The 19,177-nt window shown below is 47.5% G+C and overlaps 1 protein-coding gene across 2 annotated transcripts in view; it reads right to left on the bottom strand.

Annotated features, from left to right (window-relative positions):
- Positions 1-19,177, bottom strand: part of CEP170B (centrosomal protein 170B) — a 128,185-nt gene that overhangs the window by 90,950 nt on the left and 18,058 nt on the right. For both annotated transcript variants that reach the window (XM_060262925.1, XM_060262926.1), the window contains exon 2: positions 14,559-14,648. In XM_060262925.1, the coding sequence (XP_060118908.1) occupies positions 14,559-14,648 (90 nt within the window). The remainder of the gene's footprint in view (positions 1-14,558; positions 14,649-19,177) is intronic.

The following is a 19,177-nucleotide window of genomic DNA, read 5'->3' as shown; positions in this document are numbered from 1 at the left end:
CCAACTGCAACGCCATCGCAATGGCTTTCCAAGGTCAGAAACATCCATCGGCTGCTGTTTCTGGCTTGGAAAAGAGGCGTTTTGGCACTCGCGAGGAGTAATAAATCAATAACAATACTTAGCATTCATGAAGCATGTCAGAGCCTTCGAAGCATTTAAGGTACGTGATATTACAGAGCTGATTTATAAAACTGGGATCTTCCTTGTACGGCTCAGCCTCTTAGCCCTTATAGTGTTCAAGTACAAGAGATGCTGTGAAACACCCAGAGAAACTGCCACTCGCCTTGGAGACAACGAACTCTGGCTCTGAAGAACATGGAAAACATGGCGTGACAGTACCAGTGCTGTATACAATCTAACGTGTCCAACCTTCAAGTGGGACCTGGAAATCTCCTAGAATTAGAACTCATCACCAGGCAACAGAGATCAGTTGCCCTGGAGAAAATGGCTGCTTTGGAGGGTGGACTCTATGGCGTTATACTCTGCTGAGGTTCCCCCCCCTTCCCAAACCCTGCCTTCCCTGGGCTTCACCCCCCCCCCCCCAAAATCTCCAGAATTTCCCAACTCACGGCTGGCAGCCCTTAGCTTCCAATACTGTTCTCTCCATTTCATTATTACAACCCCCCACCTTGAGAGGTAGGCTAGGTTGAGAGGTGTTTGTAAAGTTTTTGTAATCTGCCTTGACGCTCAATGAGAAAGACAGGCTATCAGTGAAACGAAACAAAATGATAACTAGTTCAAGGTCACCTCGTGAACTTTGACGGCAGAGCGGAGATTTGAACCTGGGTCTCCCAGAGGGGAGGGACTGTGGCTCGCGGGAAAACATTCTTTACAAAACAAGAAGCCTTCCCAACTCTATTTATTTGTTTGCTTGAATCCTTTCTGCCCCACCTTATCTCTTTAGACTCAATCCCTGGCAGCTCAAAGCAGGACCTGTCAAAGTCCTTTCTCTGTCTGAGGCCTTGAAAATCTGAAACCAGTCAGTTCTATGCTAGATAGGGTTGCCAGGTCCAGCTCAAGAAATATCTGGAGACTCTGGGGGTGGAGCCAGGAGACTCTGAGGGTGGAGCCAGGAGCAAGGTTGTGACAAGCACGAATGAACTCTGAAGGGAGTTCTGGCCATCACATTTAAAGGGATGGTGCCCCTTTTAAAATGCCTTCGCTCCACTGGAAATAATGGAGGATAGGATCACCTTATTTGGGGGGCTCATAGAATTGGACCCCCTACCAATCTTTTAGAAATTTGGAGGGGGGGGGAGTGTGAGGAGAGGCACCAGATGCTATGATGAAAATATGGTGCCTCTACCTCAAAGAACAGCCTGAGCCCCAGATACCCACAGGTCGATTCTCTATTATACCCTAAGGGAACAGGTCTCCATAGGGAATAATGGAGTACCCAGCAGAGATTTTCTTCTCCCCACCCTGCTTTCTGATAACTCTGAAGCGAGGAGAGGGCCTCCAATCCAGGGGATCCCCTGCCCCCAACTGGGGATTGGCAACCCAAGATGAACCACTCTGCAAGTTATTCAAATTAAACTCCCCCCGCCCCCAGAACATAGCTTTTTTTTTTTTAATTCATTTTGTACAACTGTGGTTTCCTCAGAAACTGGAAAACCAACCGTGTAAATTCTATAACATGCACTGTGGTCTCTGCCACCCACAGGGATTAGCCGAAAGAGTACTACCTAGATGTACCGTGGGAACTCGTCAAGTTCCAGCATGTCCGTGTTCTTTGAACTGTCAGGTGTCGGCTGCTGGCCAGACCTGGCCCAACCAAAAGGACACATGAGCCAAAACTTCAGAGGCATCTGCCTCAGCTAAGTCCTGGAGAGAGGTGGAGAGAGCACACTGCTAATTATACTCCTCAAGGAGGAACATAACTTAGCTGCTCATTGAATGGTTGGGGTTTTTCTACATTTCACAGGACAGGATCAAAGATCTGAAAAAGTCCAAAGATGTACCCCAAGGGGCATAGCATATACAAAAAAAATTTTTTTTAAACCCCATCTATATCAGGGGTGGCCAAACTGTGGCTCAGGAGCCACATGTGGCTCTTTTACACACATTGTGTGGCTCTCAAAGCCCCCACCACCCTGTTGGCTGGCTTGGAGAAGGTGTTTCTCTCTTTCTCTCTTTAAATGCATTTAAAGTTGCTTTCTTTTCCACCTCTCCCTCCCCATCTTCCTTCCTTGTCTTGTCACCCTCAAACATCTGACATTCATTTCTGGTGGCTCTCAAACATTTGATATTTATTCTATGTGTATCTTATGGTAAACAAGTTTGGCCACCTCTGATCTATATTATTAGAACAAAGTTAGAGTCCGGTGCATACCCTTAAAACCAACAAAGTTATATTCAAGGTACAATCTTTTGTGTGCATGCACACTTCTTCAGATACATTGAAATGGAAATTACCAGTCCATACATATGGGCAGAGGGAGAGCAGCAAATCAGCATGCCGTTTGGCACATGCAAGAACCATCGTTGCATTTGTTAAACAACTTTAGTAAGTCCTGCACAGTCCTCATCCACAGACACTTCTCAGTATTTAGCAGAGTAAGTTTATCGCATGAGTGTGGCAGGTGCAGAGCAAGATACCTCTTGCTGAAACTGAGGCTTACGGCCTCAGACCTTATATATATATAGGCTTGGATCCATCCATTCCTAGTAGCATCATTAAGCCAGAAATGAAAGGACATTCTCTGGGCCTCTAGGGTTGCCAAGTCCCCAGCGTTGCCTGGCAGGCACAATGACATCATTGCACTGGTGACATTGCTTGTGACCACTCTAGGTGTTTCTGGGGAAACTCTGTTTTTGCTGGACGCTCTAGCCATTTGGGAGGGGAAAACTCTATGGTACCTATTGTACCATAGTTTTCCCTCCCAAATGGCTAGAGCATCCAGGGAAAACCATAGAGTTTCCCCAGAAATGCCTAGAGTGGCCGCTGCATGACGTCACCAGCGTGATGACATCGGGGGAGGTTCCCCTGCTGGCCTAATATGGGAACCTCCCGGGCGGGGACTGGGGGTTGGCACCTCTATGGGTCTCAGATAACATAGATTGACCTTGGTACCATGGTGTTCTCTGTTCCCAGGGTAGAAATGGTTACTTTGTAAGGTGCAGACATAACAGGCCAAGCATGCAGCAGCATAATAATAATAAAGCTAAGTTGAACACAGTGAGGTTACTTTCAGTCACGTAAGAATCCTGGGACTATTTCCATGGCAAGAGGCACTCTTGACATACGATAATTTGCTGGTCACCCTCTTCTGATACAGATGGATTGGTAACTTCCATTTCAATGCATCTGCAGAAGTGTGCGTGCACACAAAAGCTTATACCTGGAATATAACTTTGCTGGTCTTAAGGGTACCACTGGACTCAAACTTTGTTATGCGTCTTCAGACCAACATGGCTACCCACCTGAATCTATCTATATTAATACGTAGGTCATACATATTCAACTGTTTTATTTCACTGTTTTCTGCTTCTGCAAAAATAAACCATCTGAATATCTGCATCTAAGGAATCTGTTCTTCCTAACACAGAAAGGTTCAGTTTTGGAAAGAGAGTTGTACGAATCCACACATCTAGATATAGGTTGTTAAACGGCACAAGAGATCGCTTAAAGCAGGCCCCTTACTCTGAGTTGATTTGCTTTAAAACAGAGTTATTGCTTTTTAACATACCAATGGATGAGCTTTCCGCTCCTCTACCCTTTTGCCTCAAATACCACAATTATTTGCCTCCGAACCTAGCAATAATTTCTTCTTCCTCTCTGGCCCTCCCTCATGTAGATGGTATACCTTTTAAATCCTCCCTCCCCATTTTTTCCAAGTACGTTCTAAGGTGATCCAATTAAACAGCATACGGAATCTTTTTCGAATCTTTTTTTAACTTTTGAAACACTGCTAAGGGAAGGCCAGAAGAACACCTTTGTGGCTGTCATAAGGGCCAGCCAAACACTGCGCAGCCCCTTTAATTGCAAAGAGGAAAAACTGGCTTTCCCCAAGCTTGAAGCTTGGGCACCTGACTGAAAACAGGATGCGTAAGCAAGGTCACCATTTAATATATCCAGGGCATCTAGATGCACCCTGAGGTTTCAAAAGTGACTTGCTGAAACTCATATAGAAAGTCTGTAGCAAAGAAAGTCTTGTCCCAATGACAGCATAGGGAGCTGCTTTATAGGGCTGCCAATCCACAGGTGGATAATTGACAACACAACCAAAAGGTTATAGCGGCCGCTTAGAGCCATCTTTGAGCATTTGCCACAAGTAAAAGACGAAAGAGGAGACTTTTTGTTATTCAGTCATACAGTCGAGTCCGACTCTTTGCGTCCCCATGGACTAAGTCACGCCAGGCCCTCCTGTCTTCCACCATCCTCCGAAGTCTGCTCAAATTCGTGTTAGTTACATCAGTAACACTGTCCAGCCATCTCATCTTTTGCCGCCCCCTTCTTCTTTTGCCTTCTGTCTTTCCCAGCATCAGGGTCTTCTCCAGTGAGTGCTGCCTTCTCATTTGGTGGCCAAAGTATTTGAGCTTCAGCTTTAGCATCTGACTTTCCAGGGAACAGTCTGAGTTGATTTCCCTTAGGACTGACTGATTTGATCTCCTTGTAGTCCAAGGGACTCTCAAGAGTCTTCTCCAGCACCGCAGCTCAAAAGCATCTATTGTTCTGCGCTCGGCCTTCCTTATGGTCCAGCTCTCACAGCCATACATTATTACTGGGAATACCATCGCTTTGACTATACGAACTTTTGCTGGCAGAGTGATGTCTCTACTTTTTATTATACTGCCCTATTAGTGTTGTTTGAGGGATTATTATTCATTATTTCTAATATCAGCAGAATATCCCCTTTTGAAAAAGACTGGGAAACAGGTGGGGCAGAAGTCAATGACCTGTCCAGAGAATTCCAAGTTGGTTGCGTTACCAAGTCATTTGAAGGATATTATCTTCATTGAAAGAGTTTTCAACATGAAGACGACATCCGCATCTGCTGAACATATAAACTATTTTCTTTTGGGACTTGATTAGGGACTTATGTTTCTCTTTTTTGCTTGATGCTATACGTAAATCATTAGCTATTTGTCACTATAACCTTTTGGTTGTGTTGTCAATTACCTCTAGAGCAGGGGTGTCGAACTCTTTTGTTATGAGGGCCGGATCTAACATAAATGAGACCTGGTGGGGCCGGGCCATGTGTGTACCTATTTAAGATTACGTAGCAGAGATATAAATTTTATAAAGAACACAGACAAACACAATTTTTTAAAAAAAAAAAACTTTAAATATGCTTAAAACGTTAGCACTCATTAGTTTTAAAGATGCTTTCTTTGTATTTCTCCTATGGCATCCAGGGAACTGGGCAAAGGAAGCTCTGGCTCTTTCCTTCCTTCCCTAGGGGACCAGGAGGGAGAGGAGCCTCAGCCAACCGAAGGAAGAGAGGCTTGGCTCAGTAGCTCTAATGTGCAATTGAGAGAGTCTGGCAAAGCAAGCTATTCCTCCCCCCTTCCTCCCCAAGGGAGGAGCCTCAGCCAGTGGAGAAAATAGAGGTTTGCTCTGTAGCTCCTGTGCAATTGAGCAAGCCTTGCAAAGCAAGCTGTTATGCAGAAGGAAGCAAGATATATGCAGAAGGAAGCGGATGACAGCCAGTTGCTCAGGGGCCTGATAGGAGCCCTCCAGGGGCCTCATTCTGCCCCCAAACTGCATGTTCGACACCCCTGCTCTAAAGTGACTTCTCTCGTGTCTACAAAATCCCCAGGTAGAAGCCGGGTATCCCCTGGTTTGGAGCCCATCCCCCCCGTTTCAAGGTTAACAGAAATCAGGGGGGAGGGTTGAATGTCCCAATGGAGACCAGTCCCCATAGCGTATAATGGAGAATCGATCTGTGAGTATCTGGGGCTCTGGGGAGGGGGGCTGGTTTTTTAGATAGAGGCACCAAATTTTCAGCGCAGCATCTGGTGCCTCTCCTCAAATCCACCCCACCCATTTCAAAAATAAAACTGGACAAGGGGGATTGATTCTATGAGTTCCAAAAGGAGGTGCCCTCCTCTTCCATTCTTTCCAATGAAGGGAAGGCGTTTAAAAGGAACACCTTTCAAGGACAACCTCTGCCAGAGCTATGGCTGACCCAAGGCCATTACAGCAGGTGCAAGTGGAGGAGTGGGGTATCAAACCCGGTTCTCCCAGATAAGAGTCCGCACACTTAACCACTACACCAAACTGGCTCTCAGTTATAGCCTATGCGGTGTACACAATTTGTTTATATTGGTTGCTGGCTCCTAGGGCTGCCAGCAGTGGGGAAACTGGGGTATGGGGAAGCTGGCCCAGGGCCCCTAAAGGCATGGGAAGAAGAAGAAGACCATAGATTTATACCCCGCCCTTTTCTCTAAATCAGAGACTCAGAGCGGCTTACAATCTCCTATATCTTCTCCCTCCACAACAGACACCCTGTGAGGTGGGTGGGGCTGAGAGGGCTCTCACAGCAGCTGCCCTTTCAAGGACAATTCTGCGAGAGCTGTGGTTAACCCAAGGCTTGGCAACCCTCTTTATTCTGATCCAAATGTCTGGTCCATCAAGATCGCTGGTATCATCTAAGACTGGCAGTAGCTCTCCTGGAACTCAGATAGATTTTTCACATCACTGACTGCCAGATCAGTTTAACGGGAGATGGAGAGGATTGAACCTGGGACCTTCTGCAGCGCACAAAGCCGATGCTCTCCCGCTGAGCCACGGCCCCTCCCCAGTCTTAACCATAAGGCTGCTCTCTTGGAGAAGTCGCTCGTTTTTTGCATTGTGCCTGTGAGGAAGGGAAAGAAAAAGACTGCTTTCTTTAAACGCAAAGCAGCAGCTCCAAAATATAAAATCGATTGCCAGCAGATGCAGACGTGTGCTGGCAAGCCGAAACAGCCGAGGCATGGACGGCTGCACTTGGAAGGCAAGAGCGGTATTGAGAAATACTGAGGGTGATCAATCTGTTGCAGATGGGATTTGCACAGCAAATGAAGAGAGGAAATTAGCTCCGAGCCCCTTAGCAGGGGGGCTCTGACTTTTACAGCAACGATGCAGAAATAACCTTGCCTGACGCCAAACGCTTCGACAGGAAGCCGCTTGCTATGGAATTAGAGTGCTGATCTACCACCGTCTGTATCACTTGTTCTGACTGTGGCAACGGTTCTCTGGATCGTTGGCATCACCCAGAACCTCATCCTTTTGACCAGAGATGTTAGGGATTGAATTTGGAACCTTCTGCATGCCAAGCAGATGCTCAGCCACTGAGCCATAAGAACAGAAGAGAAGCCATGCTGGATCAGGCCAATGGCCCATCCAGTCCAACACTCTGTGTCACACAAGTGCCATCAGAAGGTTCACAAGTGGGGCTAGAAGCCCTTCCACTTTGCCCCCCCTCAAAGCACCAAGCATACAGAGCATCACTGCCCCAGACAGTTCCAATAATATACTGTGGCTAATAGCCACTGAAGGACCTCTGTTCCATATGTTGATCCAATCCTCTCTTGAAGCTGTCTATGCTTGTAGCCTCCACCACCTCCTGAGGCAGTGAATTCCACATGTTAATCACCCTTTGGGTGAAGAAGTACTTCCTTTTATCCGTTCTAACCCGACTGCTCAGCAATTTCATTGAATGCCCACGAGTTCTTCTATTGTGACAAAGGGAGAAAATTACTTCTTTTTCTACTTTCTCCATCCCATGCATTATCTTGTAAACCACTATCATGTCACCCCGCAGTCGACGTTTCTCCAAGCTAAAGAGCCCCAAGCGTTTTAACCTTTCTTCATAGGGAAAGTGCTCCAACCCTTTAATAATTCTAGTTGCCCTATCTTCAAGCCAGGGCCAGTGCTAGGGTTTTTGGTGCCCTAGGCGAGCTGCCCACTAGCGCCCCCCCGCCCGGCAGAAATTTTAAAAACAGAGAATTGTAGGAGAAATGAAGAAACTTGAAACTTATTTACTTTTAATTTACAGTTTATTTTAAATGTTATTTATTTTTTTTAAATTGTGAGATTAAGCAATAAAAATTGTGAGAATACTACTCGATCGTTTTAGCTGGAGGTGCCGGGGACTTCGCATGACCATTTCTACTTGATCCTTTTAGCGGGAGGTGCCAGTGACAAGACCTTCTCATGACCATTTCTACTTGATCCTTTTAGCGGGAGGTGCCAGGGACAAGACTTTGTGCAGGCAAGAAAGATGCTCTAGCACTGAGCTATGGCTCCCACCCCATGGTTCTGTTAGAGTAGGAAGGATGAGTGGCAGCATACGACTTCAACAGGAGCCAATTTTTAGGAACTGTCATTGGCTCTTCTTCAGCTTTTACAATTGGTTAATTTAACCCAGCTGGGCTCCAAGGGGCACACTGTGCAAGCGCCGTTTGCTTTCTCATTTCCCAGGTCTGTAACAGACCCAGGGAACGCAAAACTGGCTGGGCAGCATCTACACTCATTGAGCCTGCTTTCCATTGGGGAAGGCAGGCTCCAAGGAGCACACATGCTGCACATGCGGAGAGGGGTCGCCTAGCAGTACCCCCTAGGCGGTTGCCTACTTGGCCAACTGTTATGCACCGGTCATGCCTCAAGCACAGCTGAAAACCCAATAAGGCAATGAAGGCTATATCAAAACCCTGGAAGTAATGCAGGTTCGCTCTAGGAATTGCTATGGTTTTATCATAGAGTCTCTTAATTCCTAGAGCTACCTTGCGTCACTTCCAGACTTTCCCCACAAGTGACGCAAAAACGCAGCTGACATCACACTCCCTCCTCATCTCCACCTCTAACTCTCCCATGGCTTGGCAGGTTTGGACTGGAAACCCTGTTTCCACATCAGCAACTTATGTCAAATTAACCCTTTCAAGCTAGTCTTCGCCTGATCATTTCGGGGCTGCTTTTTGGAAAGGTCTGCTGCTTGCACCCAAGCCCATCAAACCTCCTCTCTCTTTGCATACCCAATGAGAGGAGCAGCAGAAAGCAAAGGGAGAACGCTCAGTAATTAGGGTTGCCAACATCCAAGTGGGGCCTGGAGATCTCCCAGAATTAGAACTGATCTCCAGCTCCCCTGGAGAAAATAGCTGCTTTGTGCATACACAAAGCTGGATTCTGTGCAGGGTGAGTCAAAGATGCTGGCAGGAGCTTATTTTTCCCACCACACCCTTCAGCACCTGCCCGTGAGCATCAGAAAGGGTTGTGGGATCCACATGCCCTCTCATGTTGTTGTTGTTCAGATGCACAGTCGAGTCCGACTCTGCGACCCCATGGGCAAAGTCATGCCAGGCCCTTCTGTCTTCCACCATCCTCCAAAGTCTGCTAAAATTCATGTTTGTTAAATCAGTAACGCTGTCCAACCATCTCATCCTTTGCCATCCCCTTCTTCTTTTGCCTTCTGTCTTTCCCAGCATCAGGATCTTCTCCAGGGAGTACTCCCTTCTCATTTGGTGGCCAAAGTATTTGAGCTTCAGCTTCAGCATCTGGCCTTCCAGGGAACAGTCAGGGTTGATTTCCCTCAGGACTGACTGATTTGATCTTCTTGCAGTCCAAGGGACTCTCAAGAGTCTTCTCCAGCACCACAGCTCAAAAGCCCTCTCACAAGAGATAAGAAAAACCAACTTCCATTTTTTGCTGGCAACACACAGAATCCATCCGAGGAGAGGTGACGGCTCAGAGAACCAGAAAAATATGGAAGAATTCTTTTTTCAATTTTTCCAATGGGAAAAAAACCTCAGGAAATTTGTAGGGTGCACTAACCCCCCCCCCCCAACAACCATGAAATATTTTTCTTTTGGATTGAGTGAAATGCTTACAAAGGGAGAAAGTTAGACTCCAGTGGCACCTTTAAGACAAAGTTTTATTCAAGGCATTAGCTTTTGTGTGCACGCACACTTCCTCAGATACGTTGAAATGGAAATTAACAGTTCATACATACAGAGGCAGATGAACAGCAAATTAGCATACAACTCACTGAAGATGTTATGACATATGCAAATGCCAAAGAGCAATAACAAATGAAGTTTATACAGTTACCAGGTCACTATTTGTTTGGATTTAATTAGGGGGAAGGGAGAAACGGTGTAGCCTGGATCTATGCTTACATAGGGTTCTACTCGTTCCAAATGTATAGCATGAAACAGTATGTGCCTAGGTTCCTAGAGAGGCAGTACATTTTTCAAAATAAATAAATACATGCATCCCCATATGAACCCCAGAGAGCACTGAGGTCAGCAGGGAAGAACCTGCTGACTATCCCCAGGCCAAAGGAGGTAAGACTCCAGAGCACCCGTACTCGGGCCTTTTCTGCCATGGCCCCACAGCTCTGGAACCAGCTCCCAGAAGAAATGCGGGCCCTGTAGGACCTTGAACAGTTCCGCAGGGCCTCCAAGACCATCCTGTTCCAGAACGGCCTTCACCAGCTAAAACTACTAAACTACTAGTAAACTTGCCAGTGATGTAGCACAAAGTATTAATGTTTTTAGAATTTTAACGCATTTTAATTAACTGTAATTATTTGTTATTTATCGTATATTGTATGTATTGAGCTTTTGCTGTTAGCCGCCCTGAGCCGCTTTGGTCGGGGAGGGCGGGATACAAATAAAATGTGACTGACTGACTGACTGATAGGAACTGCCGTTATCTAAAGAATGTTGTCATCAGGGGTCATTTTGTAGAAAAACAGGTGGTGGAGCTCATTATTTATTTTATTTTAGTATAGTATATTTCTATTCCGTCCATTCCCCATAGGGCTCAGGGCAGAGTACAACATATGATAAAACAATAAAATACAATAAAAACATTTTAAAAACAGACAACTCAACAGCACTCAGAGAAGTTTACCGTATCGTCACATATTGTCCAGCCTGGCCGTCTTACATCATGATATCTCATAGAAATGGCAGATGATAATCCATTTTATAGCACAGGTGGGCTATAGGGGAGGCCAACCAAATCAAGAATAGATGCCCTCAGCCTCAAGTAAAAGCCTGGCGGAACAGCTCCGTTTTACAGGCCCTACGGAAGGCTAATAAGCCAGGTAGGGCCCGGATCTCTGTAGGGAGCTGATTCTACCAGGTCAGGGCCAGGACTGAAAAAGCCCTGGCCCTAGTTGAGCCAAGGTGGGCGTATCTTGGACCAGGGATGGCCAACAGATGTTGGGAGGCCGAACGTAACAACCTCCTGGGCATTTATGGAAGCATAAACATATATTAGCATAACTTATTAGCATATGCCACCCCCCACCAGCCAAAAGCAACCCGATGCAAGAAAGGAGAGCCCTGGGCAAGTGAGGCCTGCTTGAGCTGGCTAGAGATCCAGCCAGCCTAAGCAGGCCTCGCTCATCTGGGGCTCTCCTTGGCCACTCCCACCCACCCCAAGTCAAAAAGCCAGCAAGCCACCTGCCATCCAAAAACACAAAAGAAGTGGAGAAAGGGTGGTGTGGGCTTCTCCAGGCGTTAATGAGGGCTGCTGGGGGTGTGGCAAGGCTCCTGGTGGCTGGCTGGCTGCCTGTTCTCCTAACCCAGGGGTTATTATGCAGCTATACCTCCAATCGATAAGGTAAGTGGGGAGGAGGAGGGGAAACCCTCAGAAAGGTTCAGAGGCTCTTGCACTGAACCACATCCTCCAACAGTAGATACAAGGATGAGGTGTGATCTGGAGATCCATAATTCCATTCCCAATTCTTCAATCTAGTCATGCGGTTACCTGAATCAAGCTACTTTCAGTCTGCCCTACTACCATCACACAACTGCATTCTACAATAACAGCACTGTCACACAGAGCTGCTCCAAAAATTATACCAAGGTACAGCACATAAGAAAAGCCTTGCTGGATCAGGCCAATGGCCCCTCCAGTCCAAATTCTGTGTCACACAGTGGCCAAAACCAAGTTGCCATCAGAAGGTCCACCAGTGGGGCAAGAACTCCAGAAGCCCTTCCTCTCTTGCCCCCAAGCACAGAGCATCACTGCCCCAGACAGAGTGTTCCCTGTAGACCTTGTGGCTAACAGGCACTGATGAGCCTTTGCTCCATATGTTTATCCAAGCTGCCTATGCTCTCACAGCAGTGAATTCCACGTGTTAATTACTCTTTGGGTGAAGAAGTACTTCCTTTTATCTGTTCTAAGCTTACCGCTCATTAATTTCATTGAACGTCCACATGAAGAACTCTGAAGACCAGAAGCATTAGGTGAGGGGTCTCCAACCTCTTTGAGCCTCTGAGCACCTTTGGAATTTTGACAACGCATGGTGGGTGTGACAACAAAATGGCTGCCACATGAGGAGGACCCAACCACAACATTTCATGGAGCGAAGTGCATAGTGACTCTTCAATGCTTTAGGGACAAGCTGTATTAAACAGGATGTCTTTTAATCTGCACAGCCAATCAGAAGTTCTTCAGGGCAAAAAGTCCACCTGTCCCTGTCCACTTTCTAAAAACGCTTGGTGGGCATGATGGCACCTCTCTGCTAGATACACACTAAATATCAATAGCAGGGCTCTTTTTTTTTTTTTTAAGCAGGAACGCACAGGAATGCAGTTCTGGCTTGCTTGGGGTTGGGGGTGTGGCTTCTACAAAAAAGCCCTGTGCAAAACAACAGTGATGTGAAGGGGTGTGGCCTATTATGCAAATGAGTTCCTGCTGGGCTTTTTCTACAAAAAGCCCCATGCAAGACAATGGTTATGTAAAGGGGTGTGGCCTAATATGCAAATAAGTTCTTGCTGGGTTTTTTCTAAAAAAAAAAAAGTCCTGATCATTTGCCTCTCTTTGGCCCTGAAAATACCTGAATCTAACAGAAGGCTGACAGCAGACAGAGAGAGTCCAAGGGTCACACATGCTCCACAGGTTTCAAACCAAAATATGCCTCTCCCATGCACTTTGCACACTCATTTAAGAGTGAGTCAACAATTCTGCAGGCATCTCCCCTCCTGCCACTCCGAAATACTTGTACTTCAAGTCCACAAGCCTTTCATCAGGAGCAACCAATTCTGGGCTGAGAAAAGTCACATTTCTCAGGGCTTTTTGTGTAGAAAAGCACAGCATGAGCTCATTTGCATATTAGACCACACCCTCTGACATCACCATTGTTTCACACAGGGCTTATTTTTGTAGAAAAGCCCGGCAGGAACTTATTTGCATATTAAGCCATGCCCCTGAAACCAAACCAGCCGGAACTGCATTTCTGTACGTTCCTGCTCAAAAAAACCGCTGACATTTCTTATTAGCCACCAATCAACTCCTCCTTCTTGTGAGCAAGTGTGTGACTAGTGCCCTATAAATAGCCACGATATCTCCAAGCAATGGATTCCAAAAGGTGAAAGGGCCTGTGAGATTAATTTAAAAGCCGACATGTCCTGGGAATGGTTCTCGTTCATTAGAGCTTCCACTTATCAGTTCAGCAACAAAACTTCAAACGCTTTGGATGCAGTGACACCCCCCCTCCCCCGTTCAATTAATCCCCTTGGAAGTTACTCCTTGTCATCAGTTACTTGGTTTCCTTCCTATCCGCCAAAATTAGAAGCCACATAAAATATTCAGGTATATCAAGCTGCAAATTAAAAACTCAAAACTGTAAAACAAAATCAAATCAGAGTTATGGGTAAATAGCATTTAAATTAGGGCTGCTAACTCCATCTTGAAGAAGATGATGACATAAGATTTATACCCTGCCCTTCACTCTAAATCTCAGAGTGGCTTACAATCTCCTTTATCTTCTTTCACCACAATAGACACCCTGTGAGGTAGGTGGGGCTGAGAGAGCTCTCCCAGAAGCGGCCCTTTCAAGGACAACTCCTACGAGAACTATGGCTGACCCCAGGCCATTCCAGCAGCTGCAAGTGGAGGAGTGGGGAATCAAACCCGGTTCTCCCAGATAAGAGTCCACGCACTTAACCACTACACCAAACTGAGAAATTCCTGAAGATTTGGGGGAGATGCCTGGTGAGGAAACTCAGCAGGGATGTGATGCCATTAAGACCATCCTCGGAAGCTGCTGTTTCCTTCATCTCTGTAGCTTCATTTTATGAAAACTCCAGGCACTACCTAAAGAACAGCACCCCTAGGCTGAACCAGTGTCTATATTCTAAATAAAAATCCAGTGCCACAATTCACTGCCATCATTGGCAAGCATGAAGGGGTTTCTGTCAGGTTCTGGCACAATTATCTCCTCCAAAAAGAAAAAGATGATGATATTGGATTTATATCCTGCACTATACTCTGTATATCAGTCTCAGAGAGGTCACAATCTCCACCTCCCACACCCCCAACAACAAACACCCTGTGAGGTGAGTGGGGCTAAAAGAGCTCTTGCAGCAGCTGCCCTTTCAAGGACAACCTCTGCCAGAGCTATGGCTGACCCAAGGCCATTCCAGCAGCTGCAAGTGGAAGAGTGGGGAATCAAACCCGGTTCTCCCAGATAAGAGTCCGCACACTTACCCCAACACCAAACTGGCTCTCATAACGGCTAGGAATTCAAGAAAATTCAAGGAAAATGAGCAAGCTGACAACAGCAGGGGAGAAAAACAGCACAGAAAATGCATTTAGCGGCAGCAAGCTCCCTACTTACCCCATTTAAGCTTCCCAGGTCCTTGACACAATGCTCATCTTTCTCCTTGTCGTAGTTGATGACCGCATGCTGCTTATCCACACTGCGAGACTGGGGACAAAAGAGAAAAACACAGCACTTTTAGGCCCACAGGATAGCCATCGCCTTCATAATTGCAGTGGCACACAGTGGTGGCTTTCTGATGCAAAGGAAAAGGTGTACCTTGCTGGACAGGTACAGTATGTGTTGTCCCTCCCATTCCAGGCACCCAGTTTGAACACCATGAATACATGAAGCTGTCTTATACTGAATCAGACCCTGGCTCCATAAGGGTTAGCAGGGCTTTTTTTGTAGCAGGAACTCCTCTGCAGATCAGGCCACGCCCCCTGATGTAGCCAATCCTCCAGAAGTCCTGTAAGCTCTTGGGGGATTGGCTACACCAGGGGGTGCGGCCTAATAGTCAAAGGAGTTCCTGCTATAAAAAAAGCCCTGAGGGTCAGTATTGTCAGCTCTGACTGGCAGCAGCTTTTCAGGGTCTCAGACAGAGAGATCTGTCTTGCCCTGTTAAATGGAGATGCCAGGGACTGAACCTGGGACCCTCTGCATGTCAAGCAGAGGCTCTTCCGCTGAGCCGCAGTGCCTCCCAACCTCCCAAGGTTTCTTTCATTGCAGTATTCTAAACAGGCCTCTTTGCCCAAAGACACCGTACAATATTTCTGCAGCGCCGAGCAAAAATTCTGCACCTTCTCCTGGTCCCTGCGTTACAATGTGAACGCAATAAAACAGAAACAAAAGCTTAGATTCTCAATAAAACTTTGTTGGGTCTTAAAGGTGCTACTGGACTCCTACTTTGTTCTATTGCTTCAGACCAACATGGCTGCAAACCTGGATCTATTCAAATACCACTGTGAATAAAACTATCTTCAGCTGCCTCCCAAAGGATAACAGTGAAGGGGCCATGTGCATAAAATTGCCACATCTGGACTGTGAAATACCTGGAGATTTGAGGGGAGGGGTGGAGATTGAGGGCGGGGTTTGGTTAAGGGAGGGAGTTCAGTGGGGTATAACGCCACAGAACCTGCCTTCCAAAGCATTCATTTTCTCCAGGTGATCTGATCTCCACCTCTCAGAGAACCGCTGCAATCTCAGGAGATATCCAGCTACCACCTGGAGGTTGGCAACCCTAGGCCAAACACATCTCCCTAAGAAGGTTATCCCATAATTGTGGGGCTGCTGTTAAAAAGGCCTTCTCTTTGCCTTTCATAAAGCCAGACCTCACAATTCTGGTAGGAGCTTATTTTGGAATATTTTAGCGCAAGATACTGCAGGAGAGAAATGATATCCAAGAGCCCCAGTTTCCAGAGGTACCCATGTCTGTGGAATAGAGGATGGGTACAAGTCTTTTTTGTTTCTTTCTTTAAGAAAAGGAATGTGTGAGTAAAGGGAAATAAGCCCTGCTCCTTCCCTTTTCTTTACCCCACTTTGCTCCCATTTCTTGAACCGTTTTCCATCCCAGTCTAGTACTGATACTGAGAAGAACAACAAGAACAAGGAGTAGGAGGAGATTGGACTTATACAGGGCCGGATTAAACCCTGTGGAGCCCCCTAGGCAGTCGACATCTTGGGGGGCCCCTCACAAATTATCTCCAAGTTGGAGCATCCGCCCCACTGCCCGCGTGCTGCAGCCTGCAGGCACCAGTGGCTAAAAAGGCATTCCCACATTTCTGCACCGCAGCTCTTCCCACCCCGTTCCTACCTACCCCCCGTCTCCCAGCAGCCCTGTTTTTGCCACTGCCGCTCTCCCCAGGCTCTTCCCTGCCTCCCCCGCTCTCCCTGCGGCCCCGTTTTCCCCACTGCTGCTCTCCCCGGGCTCTTCTCTGCCTCCCCCGCTCTCCCCGCAGCCCCATTTTCCACACTGCCGCTCTTCCCTGCCTCCCCCGTGGCCCCATTTTCCCCACTGCCATTCTCCTCGGGCTCTTCCCTGCCTCTCCCGCTCTCCCCACGGCCCCATTTTCCCCACTATCGCTCTCCCCGAGCTCTTCCCTGCCTCCCCCGCTCTCCTCGCAGCCCTATTTTCCCTTCTGCCACTCCCCCCAGGCTCTTCCCACCCCCAAGAACGTGAGAGCGAGTGAGCTGTGGCCAGGCAGCTGGCAGCTGGAAAAAGCAGCCAAGCCTCCATGGCCCCCCCACCCAGAAATTTCTGGCTACGGGGCTGAGCTGCAGTTAACCGACTAAGGGAACCAACAGTTAATTAACAGCACATTTATCCATAAATCAGACTCACGGTTACTTATATTCTTACAGATGAAATAGCTAGGATGCTGTTGCTCCACTGCTAAGTTGCTCAGCACAGCAGAGCCGCCCCTCCTGCACGGGATTCCATGGATGGGGGCTGGGGGGAAAGAGCAAGTGAGACCCAAGGCCAAAGGGAGGGAGGGGGAGCAGAGCCTCACAGACTCCCAGCTAAGCCAGTCAGACTGAGCCAGCCAAGGAAACGGCTGCTCCCAGTTGCACGGAGGTCCTTTCGGTGCCGGCCTTTCTCAGCTTCAGTTTGAGAACAGCTGCTGCCCGCCGCGCGTGCCTGCTCCACCCCTATCATGTGCCACCGCCAAACACCAGCCAGTCTGCACAGGATGTCAGCAGGATGCTGGGAAAGAGCATTGTCTGCTGGGAAAGTGATTTTCAGAGTCACGCCGCGGAGGACGGCAGAGGGATGCACAAGGAATATGCTGGCCATGAAAATGGGGCGGGGGTAGGGAAGCTGGTCCGGAGTCCCCCAGAGACACGAGGCCCCTAGGCAAGTGCCTAATTTGCCTAATTGTTAATCTGGCTCTGGACTTATACCTCACCCTTTGCTAACCAAAGGAGTCCCAGAGCGGCTTACAAATCTCCTTTCCCTTCCCCTCACCACAACAGACACCCTGTGAGGCAGGTGGGGCTGAAAGAGCTCTCCCAGGAGCTGCCCTTTCAAGGACAGCTCTGCCAGAGCTATGGCTGACCCAAGGCCATTCCAGCAGCTGCAAGTGGAGGAGTAGGAAATCAAACCTGGTTCTCCCAGTTAAGAGTCTACGCACTTAACCACTACACCAAACTGGCTAAATGAACTGGATGGGTAAGAAAATGCTGGAGAGAGCAGAGCTGCAAACTCAAAGTCAAGCAGGTTTCAGCTCCTCTTGTGCCCACATTCTTTTTAGTCCAGAAGAGTTACCTACTATTATCCTCTGCTTAAAGGAAGAAACATGCAAACAAATATATGCAGTCATCCATTTTGGCTCTCAGTGTGCCTCCAAGCATAAGTTGTTAAAGCCAACAGTCCCAAAATATTTTTATGAGGTAGGGCGTGTCACCAGAAGTTGGCAGAGGCAGGTTGTGTTTAGCTGGCATCCTTAATGTCAAGCTCCTGAACTCAGTGCAACCCAAATAAACAGAGAGCATCTGTGCCTGACGTGTTGAGGTCCCCATAAAATATACATTCCAAAGGCTGGCTGTCAGTAGAAGAAGATGAAGATATTCGATTTCTATCCCGCCCTCCACTCTGAATCTTAGAGGCTCAGAGGTGGCTCACAATTACCTTCCTCCCCCACAACAAGCACCCTATGAGGTAGATGGGGCTGAGAGAGCTCTCCCAGAAGCTGCCCTTTCAAGGACAGCTCTGCGAGAGCTATGGCTGACCCAAGGCCATTCCAACAGCTGCAAGTGGAAGAATGGGGAATCAAACCTGGTTCTCCCAGATAAGAGTCCGCAAACTTAACCACTACACCAAACTGGCTCTCAAAGAACAAAGTGAAGTTCATGTGGATAGAGTTGTCAACCTCCAGATAGTACAACCAATGAGAGAAGTCACAATACAAAGCTACCAATTTGAACAAAAATGGTTATTGTGGCAAATTACTTATCACAGAATGCTTTATAGCAGGGATCGCCAATGGTAGCTCTCCAATTGTTTTTTGCCTACAACTCCCATCAGCCCCAGGCATTGGCCATGCTGGCTGGGGCTGATGGGAGTTGAAGGCAAAATAAAATCTGGAGAGCTACCATTGGCCACCCCTGTTTTATAGAAATGATATTAGTAAACAATTCAGTACTGAAGCAGAGATGCTCCACTGTGATCTTGTCTTGCAATTTCCTAGTGTAGTATACACAGGGGTCATTTTGTGGGAAAAGAGGTGCAAGAGCTCATTAGCACAACTCATTTGCATATGCCACACATTCCTGACATCACTGGAAAGTGTACTAAATTATATCAGCCCAGCATCTACCTTAAAATGCTTCTTGAATTATAACTGTCATAATCAGGGGTCCTCAAACTACGGCCCGTGGGCCAGATGCAGCCCGCTGAGGACGTTTATGCGGCCCGCCGGGTTATGGCGAAATCAGACCAGAAGTGACGTTCGACCTAAACTCGCGTTAGCAACGCACACTTCCGGCACTGGGCTGAGGTGGCGGAGACAGAGTGTGAGGTGATACCGAGGTGAGGTGAGTTCTCAGGCCAGGGTGTGTGGTGTGGGGAAGGGAGAGAGATGCAGAAGACGGAGAACTGACGGCCCACGGCCTTGTACAGTAACGGCAGTCTGGCCCTCCAACAGTCTGAGGGACAGTGAACTGGCCCCCTATTTAAAAAGTTTGAGGACCCCTGGTCA

This window comes from Heteronotia binoei, chromosome 21, assembly GCF_032191835.1.
Source record: "Heteronotia binoei isolate CCM8104 ecotype False Entrance Well chromosome 21, APGP_CSIRO_Hbin_v1, whole genome shotgun sequence".
NCBI classification, from domain to species: domain Eukaryota; kingdom Metazoa; phylum Chordata; class Lepidosauria; order Squamata; family Gekkonidae; genus Heteronotia; species Heteronotia binoei.
Note: the sequence above shows the minus strand (reverse complement) of the source record. Positions and strands in the feature narration are given on the sequence as shown.